This window comes from Onychostruthus taczanowskii, unplaced genomic scaffold, assembly GCF_017590055.1.
Source record: "Onychostruthus taczanowskii isolate IOZ18803 unplaced genomic scaffold, ASM1759005v1 scaffold32, whole genome shotgun sequence".
Lineage (NCBI taxonomy): Eukaryota > Metazoa > Chordata > Aves > Passeriformes > Passeridae > Onychostruthus > Onychostruthus taczanowskii.
The window spans coordinates 2018174-2043562 of NW_024500572.1; the positions used below are offsets into that span (position 1 = coordinate 2018174).

General features: G+C 54.9%; 1 protein-coding gene across 14 annotated transcripts in view; it reads left to right on the plus strand.

Moving 5' to 3' along the window:
* The window catches only part of NCOR2 (nuclear receptor corepressor 2), a 229991-nt gene extending 210562 nt beyond the window's left edge, over positions 1-19429 (plus strand). For 7 of the 14 annotated variants that reach the window (XM_041410484.1, XM_041410488.1, XM_041410489.1 and 4 more), the window contains 19 exons: positions 1493-1645; positions 2018-2104; positions 2560-2834; positions 3622-3985; positions 4714-4944; positions 5041-5286; positions 5430-5579; positions 6002-6142; positions 6253-6415; positions 6894-7327; positions 8533-8676; positions 8776-8918; positions 9257-9450; positions 11097-11243; positions 11544-11689; positions 12926-12979; positions 14966-15193; positions 16789-16968; positions 17084-19429. In XM_041410484.1, coding sequence (XP_041266418.1) covers positions 1493-1645; positions 2018-2104; positions 2560-2834; positions 3622-3985; positions 4714-4944; positions 5041-5286; positions 5430-5579; positions 6002-6142; positions 6253-6415; positions 6894-7327; positions 8533-8676; positions 8776-8918; positions 9257-9450; positions 11097-11243; positions 11544-11689; positions 12926-12979; positions 14966-15193; positions 16789-16968; positions 17084-17259 — 3656 coding nt within the window. In that variant the 3' untranslated portion in view covers positions 17260-19429. The remainder of the gene's footprint in view (positions 1-1492; positions 1646-2017; positions 2105-2559; positions 2835-3621; positions 3986-4713; positions 4945-5040; positions 5287-5429; positions 5580-6001; positions 6143-6252; positions 6416-6893; positions 7328-8532; positions 8677-8775; positions 8919-9256; positions 9451-11096; positions 11244-11543; positions 11690-12925; positions 12980-14965; positions 15194-16788; positions 16969-17083) is intronic. The other 7 variants (XM_041410487.1, XM_041410496.1, XM_041410497.1 and 4 more) reach the window with 4 other exon arrangements.
* Positions 19430-25389: the final 5960 nt, after the last annotated feature.

Sequence of the window (25389 nt, forward strand, 5' to 3'; positions counted from 1 at the left end):
TTCTTTAGTGTCATGAGGGTGCTTAAAATAAAAGAGCTGTAATGAGACGAGATCCTGTAGCATGTGTGAGCTGAATTGTGCTAGATTGGTTATTCTCATCCTGCATATGATTGCTGATGGCTTCTGCAAGGCGAGGAACGTGGGTTTGGAATGGTTTTCTTTCTGTTTAGTCTCTCTTCTCCCTCACGCCCTCCCCCTGCTTCCCGGTGGTACAAAGGGTGCCTGGGAGCACGTCCCCTCCTGCAGAAGGGCTGGTGGCAACAGATGTGCCTTGATGACAGGGTGCAGGCACATCACCCTCGTGGTGCTTGGCTGATTCTGAATGTCACCCCCGGATTTCTGCTGTCAAATGGAGCTGAAGCAAAGGCTCAGGCACGGACCCCCTCTTGTTTCCCCACACACAGCCCCAAAGAATTTGTGGATTGAGTGGGTGCTGATTGCGGAAACCAACAGTGGGTGTGAAGTTGTAATAATCCCATTTTATTAATTACTGGTTTTGCCAAGGAGGAGTTTTGTTCCTGATTGTCCACAGTGGAATGAATGTTTTTAACTTCTCTGCTTTCTCTAATTGTACAACCACCTTCTCTACCCACAAAGAGGAGGATTAGTGCACTGGCAATCCTTGGCAAGGGCAGCCTGGCCAGGGATGATGGGCAGAGGCGTTTGTCTCTCCTAGCTGACATCCTGTTTGGAGCTCATGGCATAAACCCAAGGCATTCAGCTGGATCAGAAGCTGCTGAATTCACAGCTCGCTGCACATGATGGGTGCCCATTGCCCGGGGTGGGCGTGATGCTGCCTGGCACGGGCAGGGCTGTGCTGGTGGTGGGGCTGCAGCTCAGGACAGGTGTCCACTGCCTGTCCACAGGGAAACTGCTCCAGGTTTGGTTCAGGGGGCAGTCAGTGGTCTCTCCTCACCCTAGCACTCACTTCATCAGTCCTGCTTTGCACCATCACTCCCAGTTCCTGTGTGTGCTCAGTGCTGTTTCAAAGGAATCATTCTCAGCTTCACTTCTCCTCCGTTTTCCCTGATTTTCTCATCCAGGGAGTGTCTCGGCAGATGTTAAGGCTGGCCAAGATCCCAAACAGTAGGTGTCTAGCAAAAAATCAAAACAAACAAGGAAAAAAAAAAACCAACAAAACTCCCCAGACCTAAAGAGTCAAGTTCAGTGGAACTGCAGCTGCTCCCACTGGCTCGGGGCTGTCCTGCTGCCTATGGGATGGCCCCACCAGGGAGGGAGGGAATGGGACACGACTGGGTGGATGCTCCTACCCAAGAGGAAGGCACGGATCTGGAGTCTGAGGCAGGCAGGGAGGGGAGAGAACACCAGCTGAATTTCCTGGAAGCCAATCCCGTGCGATGTTTCTGGCTCTGCGTAGCGGCGGCTGATGCTGGGATGAGATCTGACCCCTCAGCAACGCACACAAACAGCAGTAAACACCCTCTCTTGGCCCGTGCTGATTTTCCATGCCTCTTGGTGTTCCCCCTTGCAGGTGGAGTTGCTGCTTCTCAGTGTCCCAAAGAAGACAGCAGGAGCTCGGGAGCTTCCCATGAGACCACAGGAACTAAGCGGACCTATGATATGATGGAGGGGAGGATCAGCCGGGGCTTATCAGCCCGTGATACCTTATCTACCAGCATTGAAGGTGGGTCTGCCTGAAACCTTTCACCTGTGTTAGTGACCTGTGGAGATCTCGTCTTGTCTCCTGTCTACATGGTGCATCTTCCTGTGCCAGTGTTCTAGCAGTGGTTAGCTGGGATCCCAACAGGACAGCATGGGAAAAAAACAGAATGTAGACTGGCTGGTTTGCCTTGAGTGTCTGTCCTGACAGACCAGCTCCAGGAATACAAAAAAAACCCCCAAAAACCAACAAACATTTAACAAAAGGAGAAAAGAAATAATTTAGAATTTTTGGTATTTCTCCTTGTTGTCCCAGCATCCCTGGTAACACTGCACATATTCATTGTAAATTAATTGCTGCGTCACAGCCTGACTTTCCCTCTTGGATCTCTTCTAGGTCTCATGGGTCGAGCGATCCCTCCGGACCGACACAGTCCCCATAACCTAAAGGAGCAGCATCACATGCGAGGCTCAATTACACAAGGTAAAACCTTGGAGCACAAGATGGGCATGGTCAGGGGAAGCATCTCGTGTGCATGGCCCCTTGTTCTCATTGTCAGGATGGGCAGGAGGAAGCAGGGACAGGCACGTCAAGGTTCAGCTGCAGATCTTTGCAGCCCCTGCTTTGTGCTCAGAGAGATTTTCAGTCTTGCTCAGCTTCTACCAACATAAATTCTGCCTGAGTCAGGGACAAAATTGTCAGTGATTTGCATGAAGCAGGTTGAAATTAGTGTGAAATGGGTGCAGAAGGTGGTGGTAGATGTGAGGTGGACCAGCTGCATTAGCAGTATAGCTGCTCTGTGAACTCAGTTGGGTACCAGTCCCTGAATCACATCTGTTAGAGACCCCCTAGAAGTGGGTATCTGCATGGAGACTGGGAGTCCAGGGTCTGCCTGGGGGGGTCACCCTCTACATCCATCATCTGCTTGGGGGCTGCAGGAATACCTCGATCCTATGTGGAGGCCCATGAGGACTACCTCAGAAGAGAAGCCAAACAGCTCAAGAGGGAAAACACTCCACCAAGGGACTTATCTGATGCCTACAAGGTCAGATCTCACGATCTGACTCCACTGAAAATGAAATCAGCCCATGAAGACCTGGTAGCCACAGTGAAAGAAGCAGGAAGATCAATCCATGAGATTCCCCGGGAGGAGCTGAGGCGGACACCAGACATCTCTCTGACCAGACCTCTGAAGGAAGGTTCCATCACGCAGGTGAGTGTGGAGTGAACACTGGATGAGATCAGTCCTGCTCAGACTGCTGCCCTTGCACAGATCCGTGGAGCCATTCCCAAGGTAAAAGGAGAGCAGAGACAGCTTTGTGCTGCATCACTGGTAAGAACTGACGCTCTGCTTGGGTGCAGGTTGTCCTGCCCCATCCTTTGAAGGGAATCCTTCCAGTCCAAACCATCCTATAATTCTTCCCTGCAGATAAATACAAAGCCCAGGGAACCCCTGGCATGTTAAGAAAGCAATGATCCATCTAGATGTGTAAGGAAAAGGGAACACATTTGCCTCTTTTCCAAGGACAGAGTCAACTTGGTGCCCTCAGCGTTTGCGACTCTGGATGCACATAAACTTGGTCTCCTCCCTTCATGGGCAAGTGGCAGCCCAGCAGGGCCAGTAGTTAGGATGAAACGTGGCATGCTATCTCCTGTTGGTCTCCAAATATTTGCAGGGTTCCCATGGCACCTTGCAGTCCTGTCCCATTTCACAGTGTGTGTAGGAGAGAGGCGTGATGGGCACAGCCAGCCTTTGGCAGTGACTCATCATCATCTTGTTGGAGCACAACAAGACATGCAAGATGGGCCCTCCACCCTGCCCTGTGCCGAGTGGTTCTCTCTGCTCTGCTGACAGCTGTTTGCTGTTTGACTGAGAAAACCTTGTGTATTGACCCACTGAATGAGGCATCCTGAGTCCTGTTGAAACTCAGTGGGACGCAGTCACTGGGCTCCTTCCTGTTCTAGGCCCCTTTGATGTCCCCTCTGCCTCCTGTCCCCAGGGTACCCCGCTGAAGTATGACAGCGGCTCTTCCTCCTCGAGCACCAAGAAGCACGATGTGCGGTCCATCATCGGCAGTCCCGGCAGGACTTTTCACTCTGTGCATTCTCTGGATGTCATCCAAGACCCGAGGAATCTGGAAAGAGCTTACGAAGAGAGCCTGAAAAACAGGCCAAGCCCTGTGACAAACTCGGGTGGCTCCATCGCCAGAGGGGCTCCTGTGATTGTACCCGAGCCGGGCAAACCCCACCAAAGTGCCCTCGGCTATGAGGACCACCAGGCAGGGCACAGCACGGCCTTCAGCAGCCACTTGCACAGAGGGTCTCCGGTCTCCACACGGGAGTCCACCCCACGGCAGCACGAAGGTACTTTTCAGACCTTTTATTTGGTGGTAAGATGTCTAACAGCCGAGCAGGTGAGGTGCACGGGAGGTGGCTGCTGACCCCACCTGCCCGAGCGATTCCCAACAGGTGCCTGTTGAACCTGTTCTTCCCAGCACCCCACGCCCACAGCTGACTCATGGCACTGGGGTGGCTGCCAGGGACAGCTGGGGCTCAGTGCCCTTCCTGGGGGTGCTCACACTGTTGAAGTGAGGGCACTTTACCTGCACCAGGATAGCCAAAGAGAGACTTGGGCCAAGGCTGGTGAAGCCATTGGTGTTTCAAAAGTGTCCTCCCTGTCCCAGCAGTGGCCCACAGGTGGGTGGGAAAGCAGTGCTTGGGACACTGGGTGGGAGATGTCCACACTTCTCACTAACAGCAGCAGTGACCTCCTTGTGCTGAAGAGCGTGGTAGCAAGGCTGCACCATCGTCAGCTTGTGCAGGCCAGGGTGAATGCACAGATTGCCCAGCATGGATGTGCTGGGGTGAAAGGATGATTTGGGAAAGGCCTTTCTCCCAAGGGGCGACTGGGACTTGGCTCATCCTGACCTTGGTAGTGTAACAGGGCATGGCAGTGCAGGGAGGAGGGAAAGGTCCCTCGAGTTCAGGGTAGCTCCGATTGTCCCAGTGGGACATGCTTGGCCAGAGGCATCCCTCGGGGACATGGCTTGGCCGCAGTGCTCAGTCTCTGACTCATTTCCTTCTGCTCTCAGCAGGGAGCATCACTGCTGGGAAGCCGGTGTCCCAGGACAGAAAGATCACCCCCACCTCGAGAGAGCTCACCAACTCCAAGTCTCCGCACGCCCCCGTGCCCGACCACCACCACCCCATCTCCCCGTACGAGCACCTGCTCCGCGGCGTCAGCGGCGTCGATCTGTACCGAGGACACATCCCGCTGCCTTTCGACCCCGCCGCCATCCCGAGGGGAATCCAGCTGGAAGCAGGTACCTTGCCAGGGGGCACGGTTTGTTCTTTTCCTTCTTACGCTCCAAAAGCCTGAGATCTCTGGGGCTTCACATCTCCATCCTTTTCTCTCCCAGCTGCTGCTTACTACCTGCCAAGGCACCTGGCTCCGAGCCCCACGTACCCACACCTGTACCCCCCGTACCTCATCCGGGGCTACCCGGACACGGCCGCCATGGAGAACCGCCAGACCATCATCAACGACTACATCACGTCGCAGCAGATGCACCACAACGCCGCAGCCACGGCCATGGCGCAGCGGGCAGACATGCTGCGCGGGCTGTCGCCCCGGGAGCCCTCCCTCGCCCTCAACTATGCAGCAGGTCCTCCCAGCATGGCACTGTGCAGGGGTTTGGGAGCAGCGTGGGAGAAGGAGGCTGGGTCAGGCTGGCACTGCCGGCTCCGGCACGGCCAAGCTTGCAGCAGCTCGGCGTTGTCCTGACAGGCCTCTCGCTTCTCTCTGCAGGCATCATCGACCTGTCCCAAGTGCCACACCTGCCCGTCCTCGTGCCCCCTACCCCTGGCACCTCTGCCACCACCATGGACCGCATCACCTACATCCCTGGACCCCCCCAGACCTTCGGCAGTCGGCACAGCAGCTCCCCACTCTCCCCAGGTAACGCTGGAGGTTGCTTTTCCAGTGGGAATGTGGGAAAATTATTGAGGAGGACACTCGTAACCAATCCAAGGCCATGGGCTCAGCATGCCAGGACAGTGTGGGAGACCCTGAATTAATTTTCATTCAGGACTGACTTCCTCTGTTCCTGCTTGTTGAGGGCTTCCTTGCTTTTCCTCCTTCTTCCCCAAAGCAAATGGCTCTGTGGAAGGTCATACCCTGGAGACAGCACCAGGACAGCTATTCCATGATTTGTCTGGGTTTTGTCGCGCTGGTTGCCCTCGTCTGTCCTGCTCCATGTGACCTTGGATGGAGCCATTCTTTATCTGCTCTGCAGATACAGCGATGTGAAGAGCAGGCAGCACTCCCAGGGGGAATTGCTGTGTCTGCAGCCCTTTGACTGCCTTTTGTTTGGGTTTCAGGAGGGCCCACGCACATGACCAAACAGTCAGGATCATCAGTGTCCGAACGGGAACGGGAGCGGGAGCGGGAACGAGAGAGGGAGCGTGAAAAATCCATCCTAGCCTCCACCACAGTGGAGCATGCGCCCATCTGGAGACCAGGTAGGCTGGGGAGGAGTCCACCCTCCACCCTGGGACCTGTGCTGGGAGGAAGGCAGGGTTAGGGCTGTTGGACAGAGAGCTAAAGAAGCCCTTCCTTGTGCTCTCCCCAGGTACGGAGCAGTCGAGCAGCCGTTCGTCCTCCCACTCTCACAGCCACCAGCACTCTCCCGTCTCACCCCGCACCCACGAGACCATCCAGCAGCGCCCCAGCGTGCTCCACAACACCGGCATGAAGATCATCTCCTCGGAGACCCCCACCCCTTCCGTCCTACGGTATGTTCCCCCCACCATGGTTTCCAGTGCTTGCCTGGATGCCTGCACCAGCACTTAATTAATGGGCACCTCTGAGAGGAAGGACTGGGAGTTGTTTTCCCTTCAGTCTCAGTGGGAGCAGAATTGGGGCTTTCAGGGAGTGATGGGGAAAGGCATATTTTGGTGCCTCAATTCTTATGCTTTTCCTGCTGCCAGGAGAAAAAGTAGGAGTGTGCCTGTGCCCAAATACAGGTATTGCTGCTCTTGCTGAAGATTGCCTGGTGATAGGGTTACCAAGGTCTCTGGGACCTGTCCGTGGGTTTTATGTTCTCCAGTCAATGCATTCAGGCCCAATACCTTGTGGCCAGTTACTGTGGTGCAGGCTCCATCCAAGCCCTCCTCACTGGCCCTGCAAGGCTGAACACGGAGGCTCTGGTAACAGCATTCCCTTTCTCCACGTGCTTCTCTCATCTTGGCCTTGTCTTCATTTTCCTTCCAGATCCTCCTCCACCACTACCACGTCACCGATCCGCTCTGCCGCCTTCCCCTCGGCCTCCACGCTGCGCTCCTCCCTCAGCGCGGCCGACGGCTACGCGGCCCCGCTGGACCCGGCCATCCTGCAGAAAGAGGCCTCGAGGGTGCGGGAAGCCAAGGCAGAACGAGCCCAGACTGACAACAACGTCTACACCTCAAAGCTGCCCAGCGGGGCCAACCTCGAGCAGTCGCCTTCGCCCATCAAAGCCATGGAGTCGAGAGCTTTGCCCGCCTCCGGACCTGGCTCCTCTCATCACTATGGCAGAGGACAGGGGAAAAGCCAGCAGCACCACCACCCTCTGGACCAGCAGCACGCAGCCTCAGGCTCCGAGCAGCACAGTAGAGAAAAGAGTCAAAGTAAACGCTTTCCCATGCAGGAGCAGGAGCTCCGAGCACTCGGTAAGAGCACCACGACAGCGGCCAACTTCATAGATGTGATTATCGTGCACCAAATGTCTTGTGATAAGGGGCAGCAAGAAAGAGGCTCACTGCGTGACCACTCTGCTGTGGCCACAGAGCTTACAGAAAGAAGGAGCTGTTCCTCAGGACCTAACTGCTGGTTAGGGACCTTTCCAGAGCAGGATACTTCATCTTGGGTGAATCTAAAGTATGGTCCCTTCGTTGTTGGTGTGCATGGGGTAATGGGGGATGCTGCATCCCAATCCCTGGTGCAGGGAGGTTCTCCATGGAGTCCTCCCCATGCCTCAGGTACAGGGAGGAATCCTCCAGCAGTGCTGTGGGTCCCCTGCCACATTTGCCTGCTGAGGGCAGTCTCAGAGTGTTAGGAGGATAAAGGTCTGTGGAGGCAAAAGTTGTGTTGCCAAATGTGCTTGGCTGGAGAGAGGCATCATTTGCCTCCTCCAGGGCCCCTCCATCCTTTGCCTCTCCTCTGCAGAAGCATAACCCATCCATGCCTTGGTTTCCCCTCCCTGCTGAAAGGTGATAGTTGTCCCTCATTGCAGCTCTACCTGCTTTGATGCACTTGTAATCTGTGCAGAGGTTTGTGTGGACTTGGTGAACTTTCAGTGAGCTTACAGGTCTTTCCAGCCTAAATGGTTCTATGAGTCTGTGCAAGGTATTAAAAAGCAGAGAATGGTCAAATCTTATTTTGCCCCTGTGGTTTGTGAGTCCACTGTCTCTGGAGTGGCATCTGGGGCCTCCAGGGTCTCACATCCAGTTTTCAAGTCCCTGGTCCTGGCCATGCTGGGCTTGGGTGTTTGTTTTACTTGGAGACCTCTTGTGCAGCCACCTCCACTCTCTCTGGGCATCTCTGTCCCTCTGGGCATAGTGGGCCTTTCAGTGGGTGGAGAAAATGGGGGAACAAACTGTGAACCTGCAGAGGCTGGATTTGGTCTCTGGATCTCACGCTGTCACCAAGAGCTGCTGAGTGTCCAGTTCTGCAGGAATGAGACCTCACCTCTTCACAGCAGCCATCACCACAGCTGGACATCAGAGGTGGCCCTGCAGCGTGACCTGCCAGGTTTTCCCTCATCTCTTTTTCCCCCACTTTGTTGAACATGTGACTCTACCCACAAGCAGCGGTGCAACAGTACTAGGGAAAAGCTAAGTGAGCTCCTGGTTTTAACTCCCTTCCATTTCCTCAGGCTTCCATGGAGGCTACAGCCCCGAGCGGATGGAAGCAGTGAGTCCAGTGAGCTCGCCCAGCCTGTCCCATGAGAAAGGGGCCAAGCTGCTGCAGGACACAGAGAAGGGGCACGGGGAGCACGACCTGAGGCAGAAGCAGCAAGGTGAGAACAGGGGCTGGCTGTGCTCCAGTGCTGGGGTGGCACTCGAGGAAGGGGACACAGATGTGATCTCATTGCTGCTCTCTCCTTGGTGCCCCCCAGGCTCACTGAAGGCCTCGGCTCCCGAAGCCGCGCACCTGCAGCACCTGCGGCAGCCCGACGGCCCCCAGTGCCAGCCCCTGCAGTCCAGCCAGAGCATCAAGGGCATGAACCAGCGCGTGGTCACGCTGGCCCAGCACATCAGCGTAACTAACTAACCTCATTCACCTCCCTCCCCTTCCTGCTGGGGCTCCAGGGAGGAGGGAGGAGCTCAGTGAAACATGTCTGGTGGGGATGGGCTGGGAGTGATGCTGGAGACCTGATGTCCTCTAGTTGGGGGCTGGAGAGCAGGGGGCATCACGAGTGTTCAGCCCAGCTATTTGTGTCCCCAAGAAGCCCATCACAAAAGCTGTTGCAGACAAGAGGCAGAAGTTCCATCTGCGGGGACAAATCAGCCTATTCCCCTCCTGCTCACCCTCTTCGTTGTGCCCAGCAATCCAAAAGTCAAGACCAGCCCCATTTCTGACTGTGCTCTCTCCTCCAGGAGGTCATCACGCAGGACTACACGCGCCATCACCCGCAGCAGCTCAACTCCCACATCCAGGCGCCGGTGTACTCGTTCCCCGGGGCGGCGTGCCCGGTGCTGGACCTGCGGCGCACGCCCAGCGAGGCGTACCTGCAGCAGCAGGAGCACGCCGCGGCCTCGCGCATCTCCCCGCACAGCGAAGGGGGCAAGAGGTGAGCTCGGAGCCCAGCCCGGCCTCACGTGGACCCAGGTGGCTCAGGGGAGGTCGGGTGGGTGCCCTTGGCTGCCTGGCACCGCGGTGAGGGGCTGCGCGGGGCAGATTGGAGTTTGGCATGGTTCACCCAGGCTTGGTGCTGTGGGGATTCGCTGCTTGCACAGCCCAGCTCCTTTCTCATCTGGGCAGCTTTCCCCTGGGGTGGTGCCTCTTGCCATCCCTGTTGTCCTAGAGATGATCTTTAGACTCCCTTAGAGTCCATGCATAATTCCCTTCCCAATCTGGCTGGTGTCGCAGGATGGTTTAGGTCATCTCATTTTTAGGTTTAGGGAATGGATCTCTTGAGATCATCCAGCCCAGCAGTGACCTCTTGAGCAGGTTACCCTGGGTCGTGGCTCCTTGGGTTCAGAAGATCTCCACTGTTGGAGACAGTGACCTGCCAGGTCACTGAGAGCTGTGATCTTTTCCAATGGTCTTTTGCTGGCCAACCTGTTCCCAGCATTTCAGCACTCTTACAGGAAAAAAGGGTTTCCTTGTGTTGGGATGGAGTTTTATGTGTTTTGTTTGTGCCTGTTGCCTCCTGTCCTGTCACTGTTCTCAATCCCTGACCACAGATGATTCCAAAAAACCTGAAGCAACATGTTTTCCATTGGTTCAAAGTTAATTTTATCTTCATCTTTCAAAGTGAATCAGATGTTTATGAGACACAGGTGCCCTGACAACTGGCATTGTTGTTTCAGGCACCACCTGTATTTGTTTTAAAGTCACTTTCAAATCCCCCTGCTGCTACAAGGCAGGTCTGATTGCTGTTGTATGGAATTAAAAAATGGGTCTGTCTTCCCACCCAAACACCCACCCAGATGTATCCAGGAATGAGTGTGCCTTGTCAGTAAATGGGATTGTTCTTCCCGGCTCTGCCTGGTCCTGGAGTTTGCTTTACAACATGAAGGAAAAGAGCCCAGCCCTGACCACCCAGTGATGAAAAAAAACTGGGGGAAAAAAGAGAAACCACAGAAAGAACAAAGACGTAAATTCCCGTGAGGAATTCCTCGCAGACTGGAGCGTGGCTGTGTCCCAGGCTCTGGCCACGGGCAGGCATCAGGGGCCAGTAGTGGTCCTCTCCAAGCTGCCCCAGCTCCAGGCCCCCTCCTGCGTGGCCCTGACAAGGAGGGTGGGAGGTGGCAGTTCTGCCTCTGCTGCGTTCACAAATACAGAGATTCAAAAGCAGCGTCTCCAAAAGGTCAATGTCACAGCCCTCCACAGGGATCCATGTGTCCCTGCCACCAGCAGGTCCCTCTCTTGGGGTGCTGTGCACTGCGTTCAGTGGAGAATATACAGAGAATACAGAGAATCAAAAGCAGCGTCTCCAGAAGGTCAATGTCACAGCCTTCCACAGGGATCCATGGTCCCTGCCACCAGCAGGTCCCTCTCTTGGGGTGCTGTGTTTGGGGTGGCTCAGCTGTCCCACTTTTTGGGGATCAGGCCCAGGACTTGGCTCAGCCCAGCTCTCTCTGCCCCAGCCACGCTCTCCCTGTGGCCCGTGCTGCGATGCACCAGGAATCCTTTCCCCCTCCCAGCCCCGAGCTGCTGCGCAGGGACAGGGGCTGTCACAGTGAACCGATGGCATGTCCCCTTGCTGCCCAGGTCCCCGGAGCAGGGCAAGGCGGCGGCGGGGGGCTCGGAGAGCTGCATCGAGCCCGTGTCCCCACCCGACGGCGCGGGAGAGGCGGAGCACGCCAAGAGCGCCCCGTACCCCGTCCTGTTCCGCGAGGGAGAGCCCATGGACCAGAGGTACGGCCTGGGAGCGGGCACTGGGGGCGGCTGGGGAGGGGGATGTCCCCACACGTGGCCTGGCCCAGGCTGATTTCCTTGGTGCCCAAAGCTCTGTCCCATCCTAGGGGCTGTATTTGTCACGGCTGTTCAGTACCACGGGGTACATTTATCACTGAGACAGGGAGAGAGGTTGGAGATGCTGAGTATCCCAGGAGCTCCCAGCCTGATCCTGAGAGTCACACTGAGGAAAAAGGCTCTTTAGGTAGGACTTTGCGCAGTGGATGTTGCAGAGGTTTCCAATGGTCTTTTGCTCTGCAGGATGGGGTCCAAGTCCCCAGGAAACAACACTCAGCGTCCAGCTTTCTTCAGCAAGCTGACCGAAAGCAACTCTGCCATGGTGAAGTCCAAGAAGCAGGAGATCATCAAGAAGCTCAGCACGACCAACAAAAACGAGACGGAGTACAGTAAGAACCTGTGGGGAAAGCAGAGATTTGGGAATGGGTGCTGCTGTGTTAAAGGCATGGGAGCTCCCAGACAGCTCTGTCTGCACTGAAGAGTCAGACTCCAGTGGTCCTTGTGGGTCCCTCCCAACTCAGAATATTCTGTGAACTACAAGGTCCAAATGTTTCCTAGAATGCTCTGTACTGGTGCCAGCAGTGACTGTGTGTATCTGAGGGGGCAATGGGACACTTCCCAGCCTGGTCTCTGTGCTCTGAGGCTGTCAATCCCACACACACCAGATAACCTCAGTAGGAAGGAAATAATGAGCTGAGCATGGAGGACACTTAAGAGCAATTGATATTTTAATGACTGGCCAGCCAAGCTGAATCCTTCCTCCTTGAGATGCATCTCCCCCCAACCTTACTTTAAGCCTTACATCAATATTGGTGCAGCTCTGTAAAGCTAACCAGGCTGGCTCAGATTAGAAATTCAGCCCATTCGTTCATTAACCACTAATAGAGTAGATAGGATCATAATTTAATTTAGCCCAGCATTATCCAGTCAATACTAATTCAATTTGAATCCATCTTACAACAGCTGCATCGGATAAGAGGGACCGAGCTGTCTCCTCTCCTGGATGATGTTACCATGAGCCAACAGTATTGTTATGCCCCTTTGGGGACATGTGGCTGAACCCCCTGACCTTCCACACTTTCCCTTATCAAGAAAAAATATATAGAAATTGGATACGCCTCTTATTTGATGAGAATTTCTGTTATTCTAAGGAAAGTAATATCCAAGTCAAACAGCTCAGCTAAGAGGGAAAATATTGATTTAACATTTCTTTTCCTCCTCCTTGCCCTCTCCACTGCCCAGACCTGCTCCATGCATAGGGGGCATTGAGCCTTTGAAAATCCCACGGGCAGGAGAGAGGGTTTGGCTCCATGGAGCTTGTAATCCCAAGGGCAGGAGGCAGGAAGGGAGGGAGGCCAGCGCTGAGCACAAAGACATTGCCCTGGCTTTCAGGGCTCTGCTGTTTGCCCTTTCCCACCTGGTGAAGGTGCCCACTGTGGAGCTCCCAAAGGCACAGGGAGTTATTCCTGGTCCCAGCCTGCACCCACAGTCCCACCCCAGTGCCAGGGGGAGCTGGGCTGCTGTCCAGAGTGCTGTGACACAGATGGGAGTCTCGTCACGGCTGCTATGGCACTAACCTGCACGTGCTGCTCTCCATGCTGAAGAGCTTCTTTGTTTTTCTCCAGATGTGGGGCAGCCTGGGACAGAGATTTTCAACATGCCAGCGATTACTGGAGCAGGTAACTCCCCACATACCTGTACCTCGTTTCCCACAGGGCTTACAGCTATGGAGAGCAGGAGGCTGAGTAGATTTAAGCATCTCCTTTGTTCTGTTTTCCCTTAAAACCAAGTGTAACAGTTGCTGGGAGGCAGAAGCCTCAGGACACACCGTAACTCCCTGCTGTTGGGTTGGAGAAAGGGCAGCATAATTCCTTGGAAAGCCTGGCAGAGTTTGAGGAGAGGTTAAAGGTCAAGCAAGGGTTGGCCATCTGATGCCATCAGAGGGTTAAACCATCTTAGCAAGGTGCACCTCACACCTGGACAGAGCACCCTGCTCTTGGTGGGACCTTGTGGGTGGCTGGGAGGGCAGTGGCAGTGGCAAAGGGGAGTGTGAGGGTGGGCACTGGGGTCTCTGTCACTTCGGGCTGGGCAGGATGCAGGAGCCAGTCACAAAAGCAAACTGGGGCAAGAGCAGCACCCTGTGCTGGGCAAAGTGGTGATGTTGAGGACCAAAAGGGAGATGAGGGGTGCTGAGGCAGGAGGAGGTGTTTCCTGGGAGTTGGAAACTCAGTCCCAAGACCAGCCCAGGGGGAATGACAGTGGGAAGCTGTCACACTGCTGCCACCTGCGACATGTCCAGGTGGACTCGGGAATGGAGTGAATCCCCACGAGGAATACTAATTGCTACTTAATTGATTAAGAATTAATGCTCTCCTACAGCAGGAATGCCTTCAGGTTGTTAGTTTTAAGTAGGAGAACAGCAGGTTTCCCACAGCCAAGGGCAGGAGGTGCTGTGGGCAGGGGTTTGGTGCTGTGGGAAGGCTGGTGGTATAGGACTGCTTGCCAGTGGAAATCAGTTTGGGAGAAGAAGTGAGCTGGCATCAGCTGCTGGGGTGAGCAGGAGCAGCCAGGTAGGACCTGAGGGGTCCTGGCAGACAAGATTTGAGGGCCATTTTAGGCTAGAGGGGACCAGCAAAGACCCTGCCTGTTTTTACAGCAAGACAAATGTTCAGACCAGGTTTTCGGGAACGTGGGATCTGTCCCTTTCCAAGCAGAGGGGCAGGGATCCCAGAACAAAATACCCCAGGATGGGCTCAGCTGGGGGGCCTGGCAGTTTCGTGTCTGTATTTTGCCCTTGCTTGTTCCCTGTGACTGCCACCCCGGGAATGACGGTGGCTGAGCCTCTGGTCCCTGTGCGGTGCTGCTCCATAACTGCATGGCTTGAGACTCACCCCCACGCGGACACTTCGCCTCTGCATCCTGTCCCGCAGCCAGGCTGGCCCGGGGGGCCCCGGGGGAACCCTGCCTGGGGAGAGAGGGGGGCAGGGGGCTTGCAGAGAGCACGAGGAGGGACAGCAGGATGCTCCCCCCTCCCCATTTAGCCAGACCCACGCCGGCGGCTCTGGGGGCTGCCTGCATCCTGTCACCCCAGGGCCAAATCCAGGCACGTCTTTCTCATCAAGTGTTTTTGTGGGGTTACTCCTTCTTCCTTCTCTGATCTCCTTTATTGGAAACTGCCCCGGCCTCCAGATTCCTGGCACACTGACTTTTGCTCTGTGTGTGCATAGGGACCCCACATCCAAATGATTTTCCTCCTGCCCCCATGCCGAGCCTGGCTGGGTTGGGAGCACAGCCCATGCTCCTTGGAGATGCTCCCTGGGGCTCAGTGACAAACCCTTGTCCCCAGCCCCTGGCCCCGAGGAACCTTCCCAAAGCCCAGACCCCAGAGTGAGTCCCATCCGTCCCACCGCCAGCCCCCGCCGAGCCCCGGGGCGGGATGGAGCGGGAGGAGGAGGAGGAGGAGGAGGAGGAGGACGGGTGCATCGCAGTGCTTTAAAGAACAAGATGACAAAGTTTGTTGCTTTGCGAGAATGTGCTGACTGTTTGTTTCTTCCCTTCTCCCTTGTCTCCTTTCTCCCCCTTTCCCCGTCCCCCCCATCTTTCTTCTCATTTGGCTCCCCCCCCATCTCCCGACCCCTCTCTCCTCCCTCTCCCGTATCTCCCAGGGCTAATCAGTTGTAGGAGCCAGTCGGTCCAAGAGAATTCCAGTACCAACATGGGGTTGGAGGCAATAATTAGGAAAGCCCTAATGGGTAAATATGACGAGCAGTGGGAAGAGCGCTCACCTCTCAGTGCCAATGCTTTTAACTCTCTGAATGCCAGTGCAAGCCTGCCCGCTGCTATGCCCATAACTCCTGCTGATGGACGAAACGAGGACGTGCGCTCCTTGCCAGGTCTGCAGCCCTCTCCACCTTCACTCTCTCTGTGTTATTAATTCTCAGCCCTTTTATCTCCCCATTTACAGGGGGATTTATTCCTCCCCATTTTTGTTCATTTTGGTTTTCTTCTCTCCCCTCCCTCCCCCAGCTTTGAGCTTTGTGGATCTGCTGATTAATCCTGTTTGATGTTAATTTAATAGTCTCCAAAGGTGCTGTTGCTTTCTCTAAACCACTGACTTGCTCCTTTCCCTATTTGTTGGTTTTTAATATCTCCTTTTCCTAAATTTTTTTACACAATGGAGAAGTTTATGGGGGTGGAAACCCCCCTCGACCCAAAAAATCAAAGGCATAAACTTAAATAGCCAGCCCCAACTGTCTGTAAACCCCCAGTGGGATTGCTGCTGCCAAAAGAGGGGAAGGTGCTGAGAAGGGCTGTGTGGAGGACACAGGGCAGGGTGGCATTTCCCTCCCCACTCCAGTCTCTGGGAGTGTTGGGGTAGAATCCAACCTGGGATGAGGGGATGGGATCTGGGAGCGCCTGGGGCAAGAGGGAGATTGTAAGGGAGCTAAAAGTGATGCCTGGGGGATGATAAGAGAGGAGAGCTGGGGGTGAGCTGCCCCATGAGCCCTGGTGGGGCTTGCAGAGCCCCATGGCAGGGTCTGCTCAGCTTTGGGGAGACTTGAGCAGAGATGAGAGGGTGGCTGCACAAATCCCCACTTAAAAAGGGAGGGAGGAGAGGGACCAGGGATGGATGGGGGAAGCATTTGTCCCCCACACACAAGGGCAGAGTGCCTCATGCAAGTGCCCTGCACAGAGCATGACACCACTGCCAGGGATCACCCTTGGGAATCCAGGCACAGAGCCCCTGGCTCAGGAATAGATCCTGGGTGCACACGTGCACCTTCCTCCAGGTCAGCTCACACCTCTCTGGGTCAGCTAACACCAGACACTCTAAAGCTTTTTGCAAAAAAGCTTTTCTGGCTCCTGCATGAAACCAGCAGCTTCTTCCAGCTGTGCCTCCCCATGCCTGGTTGGAGGCTGCCTGCTGCTGGGCAGGCAGGGTGGGATGCAGAGCCCATCCATCCCTCCGCCCTGGGGAGCTCCCTGGGCTCCCCTGCCCCACAGAGCCCCTTCTGGCTTCAAACCTTTTAAAACCTGGCTGAACATCCCCAGGGATTCTGCTGTAAGGAGGGATGAAAGACCATCCTGGCCATGTAGGCCATGAGAATGGGGGGTGTGCTCAGGGCTCCAGGACCCCCGCAGCTCCTGGGGGTTCTGTGCATGAGGGGCAGCACACGGAGCCGTGCGGGCTGAGCCATGAGCCAGACTGGGAGCAGATCCTGCAGGGAAATGGCCAAAGCCTCTCTCTGCCCCACGTCCCTCCACGGGACAGTTGGTGGCATCAACCCACAAAGTGAGGGGAGAACCCTCCTCCCCCCGCCCCACGGCCATTCCCCGCCGCGCTGCCGTCGGCCCGCGGCGAGCTTTCCTCTTGCCACGAGCCATTTTTGCAAAGCTCCTAAAAGGGAAGCGCTGGGAACCCGCACCCCTTCCCCAACCCCCCGAGTCCCCTCACGAGCCGGGTGACAGCGGGTGCCTCTCTTTGCAGGAGGAGGGGGGAAGCCAAAGATCGCCGCCAGGCCCAACAGCCGCAAGGCCAAGTCTCCGGCGCCGGGTCTGTCCTCGGGCGAGCGGCCGCCCTCGGTGTCCTCGGTGCACTCGGAGGGCGACTGCAACCGCAGGACTCCCCTCACCAACCGCGTCTGGGAGGACAGGCCATCGTCCGCAGGTAGGGCTGGAGGGGACTGTCCCCAAAGCGGCCGTGCCACCCCCGCGGGGCTCTGGGGAGGCTGCGGGGAGCGGGGGCACGGCCACCCCGGTGCTGACTCTGTGCTCCCTCGCAGGTTCGACGCCGTTCCCCTACAACCCGCTGACCATGCGGCTCCCCAGCGGGGTGGTGACGGCGGCGCCCAGCGCGCCCCTGCCGCAGGGCACCCCCGGCAGCCAGCACCACGCCTGGGACGAGGAGCCCAAGCCCCTGCTCTGCTCCCAGTACGAAACCCTTTCGGACAGTGAATGAGAGGAGCCAGGGGCAGGGAGACGGCGACCAAACCCGGGGCACGGGGAGCGAGCGGGACACACCCGGGGCGAGCGCCCACCGCCCCGGCCCCGCCGGCTCTCACGAGCGAAGATGCAGGAGCAGAGCTGTTTCATTTTTCCCTTTTCCTTTTTTTTTTTGTCCCCTTCCCTCCCAACCAGCCATATTGGTGGGGATGATGGTTTTAGTTCGTTTTGGGGTTTTTTTTCTTTTTTTTTTTTTTTTTAATTTTGTTCGGGTTATTTTTTTTCTTTCTCAACATCTGGAAATTTCTGCATCCTCTTCGGTCTGATAAAGAAAAGAAAAAAAAGCCTTAACGAGACAAAACCCAAGGAGAACCCATCTTCGATCTTGGCAGCCGTGCTGGGCGGTGACCCCGTGCTCCAGAGGGACCGTGAGCGGCCGTGTGTCCGTCCGGAGCCGCTCGGACGCTCTGCGGCTCCGTCCCCCGGGGGCTGCGGGATGTTCTGCGGAGCTGGCAGCGGGCGGTGGGGATGCTCCCCCGGACCCGGCCATGGGGATGTGCCTCAGAATTGCAAAACCTTGAGCGGGTTAAAGAAAAGATTTAAAAAAAAAAAAAAAAACCACAAAAAACGGTTGAGAAGTGAAACAGGACGGAAGGGCCCGGGTCGGTTCCCTGGCTGATCCCAGGGCCGCGTGCCCGGCATTCCCGTGTCACCAGACGGATCAGCCCCGCGACGACACGCTTCGAACGTGCCTGGGAGGAGCGGGCAGGGGAGGGGAGTGAGGAGCTGTTTCTTAAAAAAAAGCCCACAAAAAATCCTGGTCCCTTCGATGGAAGCAATCCCGGGTCACTGGGAGCGGGCAGGGACGTCCCGGGCTGGCTCACGCGCTGCCCACCCAGGGCCTCGGTTGCTATAAGTGCATTGTTTTCTGAATGGTGAGAAAAGGCAATTGTAAATTGTATTGGTCTACAGGGTATATTTTTGATACCTTCAGTGAATTATGTCAATATTTTACGCAAGGAAGGACTTAAACAAAACACAGTATTACATGCTGTAAAAGAGGTTCTGTTCTTACATGGAGGCTTTGATGCATTTGTCCATTGTATGGAAGGGTTTAAAAAAAAAAAAAAGGTAACAATGATCCATCAAAGTTATCTGGGAGTCAGGAGAATGTATGTACTTAGTTTAAAAAAAAAAAACCAAACAAAAATCTTGCCATGGTTGCAGGGCCCCCCCCCCCCGTTACACACACCTTTGCTGGTTGTAGATGTTGATTCTCCAGAGGCCCTCCAAGCTGGCCAGGGCAGGGGCACAGTGGGCAGGAGGCCAGCATGGCAGGGAGTTCACAGGAAACTTTAAAAAAAAAAAAAAAAAAGGAAAAAAAAGTTAAAAAAAAGTTTTTATTGTATTTTTGTGATACACACGAATGCTCTACTTTACATTATTTTTTTCATTCCATGATGTTGGCTCATATCTGCAGTTACATGGTTAAAGAACAAAAATATTAGACTTTTTTTTCATTCACTTCTGCTTTCTCGCTCTGGGGGGAAAACAAATGGCAAAAAAAAAAAAAAAAAAAGAAAAAAAAATAAAATGTATTAAATGCTTTGCATTCTATACGCTAGAGGAGCCCCAGGCCGGCCCAGCCCCGCGGGCTCAGGCGCCGTCACCTTCCCCATGGATCTTTCTTTTCCCCCTGCAACGTTCCCAGGTTGATTCTGATTTCAAAGCAAGAGAATGATGGTGTTTGTTGTTTGTTTGGGATTTGTTTTGTTTTTTTTATTTTTTTCTTTTTTTTTTCTGTTGGGTTTTATTTTTTGTTTTGTTTTTTTACAATGTACAGGTTTTTAAATGTTCATCGATGTTTGTGTCTTTTCTGTTGTGCTTTTTTTGGTTTTTTTTTTTTTTTTTTTAAAGAAAAAAAATCCGAGACAATGCACAAGCGATGTGGAAAGTCTTTGCGTTCCCAGGTTATTGCTGCTGGTGTCTCTGTGGCTCTGGGCTGTACAAACTCACAGAGCTGATGTCTGGGCAAAACGCCATTAAAATGTTGCAGATTCTGCTGGGAAAAAAAGAACTATCCAAATCTGACCCATCTTCAAAGCTGCCTCCTTAGCTGATTCGGAAAAAAATAGCAGAAAAATCCCCAACCACAACAAAGAATAAAGTTCCCACTTGGCACAGTAGCAATACTGTGTGCTGCTTGGTGTCTCCAGATGTGCAGGAAGGCGCTGTGAGCAGCTGGCAGAGTGGCACCCAGAGCCCGAGGGCAGAGAGGAGGGCACTGAGCTCTGCCTTTGGGGCTCTCACCAGTGGTAGGTAGTGCAGCAGCCAGGGATGGCGGGGCTGGGGTGGCTTTCGGGTCTCTCACCACGTGGGCAGCCAGGAGCTGCAGAGCTGCCTTGTCTCCAGCCCAGCTGGGCAGGGTTGGGCTGCACTCCCTGTTAGCCATGGGCAGCACAGGAGCTGTGGGGTGGAGAGAAGAGCCTGTCCCACCCTTCAGTGCCACCCCAGGGCTGTTTCTCTTCTCCTCTCACTTCACTGTTCCCTGTGTGCAGGGTGAGGGGCTGGGGCTGGTCAGGAGCCCACAGCAGCTGGCAGAGTGGCACCCCAGAGCCTGCCAGAGCCCGAGGGCAGAGAGGAGGGCACTGAGCTCTGCCTTTGGGGCTCTCACCAGTGGTAGGTAGTGCAGCAGCCAGGGATGGCGGGGCTGGGGTGGCTTTCGGGTCTCTCACCACGTGGGCACCCCGTGCCAGCCCTGCAGCCGGGTTTGGGGACATCAGGAAGGGCCACGGGCTCCAGCCAGGAGCTGCAGAGCTGCCTTGTCTCCAGCCCAGCTGGGCAGGGTTGGGCTGCACTCCCTGTTAGCCATGGGCAGCACAGGAGCTGTGGGGTGGAGAGAAGAGCCTGTCCCACCCTTCAGTGCCACCCCAGGGCTGTTTCTCTTCTCCTCTCACTTCACTGTTCCCTGTGTGCAGGGTGAGGGGCTGGGGCTGGTCAGGAGCCCAAAGCACAGAGATACCTGAGGCTGTGCTGTGAGCACGGCAGAAGAGTTCCAAGGTATTGGTGAGGCTGTTTCAGCCCTTGTGGGGTTTGTGGCTCAGCGCTGCTGGATGGATGGCAGGGCAGATGTCACCCACCTGCTGGGCTGGGCAGGTGTGCAGGAGGGGACAGTGCTGTGGGCTGGGAGGATGTGAAGGTGCTGGGGTGACACTGGTGACACCGAGATGCTGCAGGGCTCCAGCAGCCTCACCCCTGCTCAGTGGGATCCTTTGGCATTGTTCCTGAATGGGGGAAGAACATTGCTGATGTTCCCAGCTCTGTGCAGGAGCTCAGGCCCTGGCTGTGCCGTGTACCCCCATCCCGCCCTAGGCTGGGGGAGCAGCCCAGGGATGCAGGAGACCAGCTGAGGCCAGGACAGGTGGGTTTAGCTCCAGTGGGACCCTACTCTTGGGGAGCCCCCCTTGCTGAGAGCTCAGCCCCACACCTGGCCTCAGCAGTGCTTGGTTTTGGCACTTGGTGGGTCTCCATTGCTGGGTCTCCCCACACAGCCCATCCCCTCCTGGAGCTGCCTGTCGCTGGCAGCAGCAGGGACAGGGATGGAGGGGCTCTGAGGAGGGCACTAGAGCAGCAGCAGCTCCCACTGGGGAGCTCTGAGCCCCCGTGCTGTGGTGCAGGAGCAGAGCATCCTCCTGCTGCAGGTTAATTAATTTGTGTCACGTCAATGAGCTGGCAGTGTGTGGGCAGGAGGCCAGAGCAGCTTGGTGAGGATCCCCCCTGGACCTGGAGGCTGCAGAGGGATGGCCCCACTTTACCTGCTCAGATGTGGACTCAGGGGAGTGTGGTTTTGGGAAGGGAGGAGCTGCTGCTCACCTAGGTTGTGGTGTTTCCCCCTCTGGCCCTCCTTCTCCCCACCAGGGCATCCCCAGGCACCCCAAAATTTCACAGCAGGGTCTGACAGCATCACCTCGTGCTGTTGGCTGCGGTTGTGCAATCCAAGAGAAACTCACATTTAAACTACTCCAAAACCCTGAGTTTAAACTTTTACCAACTTTGTAACTTGTACAAACGCAAACAAATCACTGGACAATTTGTCTCTCGAACTGTACTGGGAGGGGAAAATCTCTGTGTGTGTGTACCCAGCCTGTGCACAGCTGCTGTGGAGGGACTTGTAACAGCCAGGGCTGTGCAGAGACCACCGGGTGTAAATAATTCCACAGCTTGCTCCAGAGGGGAGGGGGTGGTTCTGCTAAAGGTTCTGCTAAAGGTTTGTTCACTGTTCCTGTGCCCGCCGGTGAGCGGTGGGGACAGCGCGCGACCGCTGCCGTGCTGGTTACACAATAAACAAACAAACAAACCAAGCCAACCCCAAACTTATTTGGCAGCAGAAAGCGGCTCCTGCTGTGGGTGTGTGTGAGCCTGGGCAGGACGAGCTGCTCAGGGGCGGCTGCAGGTGAGGGGTGGGAGGGTGAAGGGACCCCTGTGCTGGCACCGATGGGGTGTCCAAGGTAAAACGGGCTGAGGGGACCAAGGGGTGATGGCAGCAGATGTTTTTCCATATATGAGGGGACAGTGAGCACCTTAAGCCCGTGTCTCATTCACCCAGGGCTGTAGGAAATCTTGCGGGAGGCTAATGAGTGACTGCCTAGTTAAGTGAAACCTAATTAAGAAGCCCTGGGGTCTGTTTGTGGGTCTAAATTGCTTTACCTCCAGCACCTGTCCCGTGGGGTGTGATTAACTCCAGCTGGGAGTGCCCAGGTCGCCCTCCCACAGTGGTGCCATAGGCTGGGGAGCACTTCCCACTGCTGGAGGGTGTGACTGAGGTGGGGACTGATGAGTGGGGGTCCCTGAGCCGAGGGGGATGGCTGTGTATGAGGACAAATTGATGACTGTATGGAATTTAGTCTATTGAATGGCTTTTAGGTGGTTTGAGGGCCTTCTGCTGCCTTTCCTGGGGCTCAGAAATGGATTTCACACAAATGATGGTTTTCCTGAGCACAGCAATGAGCATTTCAAATCCCTGCCTTCTGCCAGCACTGGCTTGTTTGCCCAAGGGATATCCAAAAGGTTTCTTTCCATGCTGCTGAGATTCACCCTGGATCATCTGCATTGCTGAGACACCCCTGAAACCCTCCAGGTACGTACCCACACTGACCAAATGTGCCTCCTCCTGTCTCCATGTGCTCCTCCAGCAACCAGCTGCCATGGTGATGCACGACACTGCTGGCTTTTAAAAATCAGCCTGAAGATCTCTTGAGACCAGAGATTTTGTTGAAAAACCTTCATGGAAAGGCTTTTTGCCACTCTGAAGGCAATTAGAGTAAGTTAATAACCAGTACAAACAGGAGCTGGGCTGTTCAACCTCTCACATCAGGGTTTAAATGCTGACAAGGGCTGACAGCCTCTCCCTGGTCAATAATTCACACTGATGCTGAAGAAAGAGAAGGTGGGAAATCTTTCAATTCAAGGCCAACACTTAGAATTTAATGATGGAAAACTTTAGGTCTACATGCAAAGCTCTTACATAAAGAGATGAAAATGAAATGGGACGAAAGCAGATGGCTTGGAAAACTAGCAATAAAAATATGCTAGCAATCCACACTCACTTGTATTTTAAGTGGCAGACAGGAGTTTTTGAGAAAGGGAAGATAAAAGATGCTCCTGATATCTTTGCCCTTTGAGCAGATGCAGGAGCATTGTGACCTTCTGGTGACTAACTGGTGATTAGAGAATTTTTTTTTTTTCTTTTGGAAATAATTAAAACAAGAAAACAAAAATTAAAACAATTTTTAGCTATGCCAGGCTGAGTGACAACAGCAGAGAGATAAGGGCATGAGGTGGAGGCTGTCCTTGTTGTGCACCCCAGGAGCACTGGGCACAGTACTGTCCCACAGGTGCCCTGTGGGTGATGAAGGGGACTGGGATGCAGCTGGGGTACCCAGCCGTGAGCAGGGCAAGGTTTGTGTTTTAAAAGGGTACAAATCACAGCAGAACACCACCCCTCTGTGCTGGCAGCACCCAGCCCTGTGTCCTCCCACCACGGTGGCCCGCAGCCCTCGCACACCCGCAGAGCAGGGGCTCCCCAGCTGAGCCTTTGGCCACAGGCTGTTCCTGGGCTCTGTACAGCAGGAAGCATTTTATACTCTCCTGACAACTGCCATCCAAATAGGCATCCATCAGTTCTTGTGATTTGCCATGAAATTATGTATGCTCTGTGATAATGAAGCAGAGGGTTAAAGAGCTGATCTTGGCAGGAGATGAGACGGGGTAGGCTGGGAAGGACTTGGAAGGAAAATAGAGCAGCTTTTGGTGGGATGCCTGGCTCTTATCAGCACTGGGACCCTGAAGGGTGCTGGGCAGAGGCAGAGGTGTCCAGGCTGGCTGAGCTCTGCCTGGCTTCTGTGCCATCTGGGGAGAATTGGGCTCATGAGAGACTTGGGAATGAGTGTCACTACGTGCCTGTGTGAGTAACAGCTGAATTAATTGTCAGGTTTATTTATCCTCTCATTTTTTGGCCTCCTGCAATTACCAAAAAGGATTTGTCAGGACTCCAGGCAGTGGAGTGGTAATAAATCACTGGCCACAGACAGGAGGTTGGAGCAGTTGAATCTGGAGTGATCCGAGATTGGTGTTGGCGTTACTGAAGGGCAAGTGCTCAGAGGGGCTGGGAGCCTGCAGCACGAGCAAATGAACCAACAAACCAACCAGCCAGCTTTGCAGAAACACCCCTGGAATGAAACCCATGGGCACACAGTTCTCCAGCTGGGGAGAAATCCCCTGGCAGGGATGCAGGGGGGCTGGGAGGGAGGTGAAGCCTGAGCAGCCCCAGCACGGGACACATTGCCAGGCCCTGCTGGGCTGCAGGTCCCGTCCCCTGCTGGCACCAGGGTGGCTAAAATGAAATTCACAGCATCTGCCTGCACGCCCTGAACTGCTGGAACAGAGCTGAAAGGTGAAATCCTTGTGCTGCAAGCACAGCACTTCCTGGCTCCTGCTTTCCAGGACAGGAGGGTGTCCGGAACCCGAGGAGGGGCTGCGTTCATCTCAGCCGCAGGCACAGCTGGCAGGTGAGGCTTTCCTCTCGCTGGCCCTTGTAAAAGGAGACCAGGCACAAAGGGCTGCCCGTGGTGCTCGGGAGGCCAGCCCAGAGGTCAGCTTCACCACCAGCACGGAGGGGAGTGCATCAGTCACACATTGCTCCGAGTCCCTGGGCTCCCAGAGGCCGCTGTGTTTCCCTTCCCTGGAAACAATCCCACTGTCCCTCTGCAAATGCACGGAACCTGACAAAGCACAGGGTGTTGCAGGGGTGGTAAGCTCCATCTGGAGAGCTGTCTGCTTTGAAGTCGGATGCTGTTTTAAACTCTGCAGGGTACTTTTGCTTAGGAAAAGCAGCAGTTGTCAGTACAGACTGATCTTGGTCCAGAAATTTTTGCTGCTCCCCAATTTCTTTTCATATTTATTAGTCATTTGCAAGCTCTTTGATGACTAAATGCATGTTCAGCTTGGAGGAAACTGTTGCAGTATTTGCTGAGGTAAGTCAGGGCAGAGGAGATGCTGACCACACTGGCCATGCTAACGATGGTGCACCTAGATTAGTCATTAATTGCCATGGCAGCCCCAGAGCTCCTGAGCAGATGATGAGGAAACTCATGGAGCCAGCAGGAGCCTGGGGAGGTTGTTCTGAGGTCTCACCTATGGGCAGTTGTTCCCTAAGGCTGCAGGTCAGTATTTGTGGAGCACATTGTGCCCGTGGGACAGGGGCAGTGCCAGGAGCTTCTGGGGGTTCCTCTCCTGCCTCCAATGGCACAGGAGGAAGGGAAGGTTTCATGAAGAGTAAATAACCGAGCAGCACATCCAGGAGGCTGCTGTTGAAGACACGCCATCCTAATTCAACATCCAAGTGCTCTGCACAGCTGTCAGCAGGTGTGGCCTGATGGGCCCCAAAGCAGCTCTAGTGTGACAGGGATTCTGAAGAGGTTTGGACTCCACTCACTCAGGTGTTTGTTTGCAAAAGTCCAGACTTCAGCTGTGAAATCCTGATCCAGCTCTGCCCAAGGCCCGGGAATATTTTCTGCTGCTGTTTCATCCTGAACCCTTTCAGAAAGCGAGGCAGCTGCCCGAGGTCAGACACGAGGAACCTGGTCAG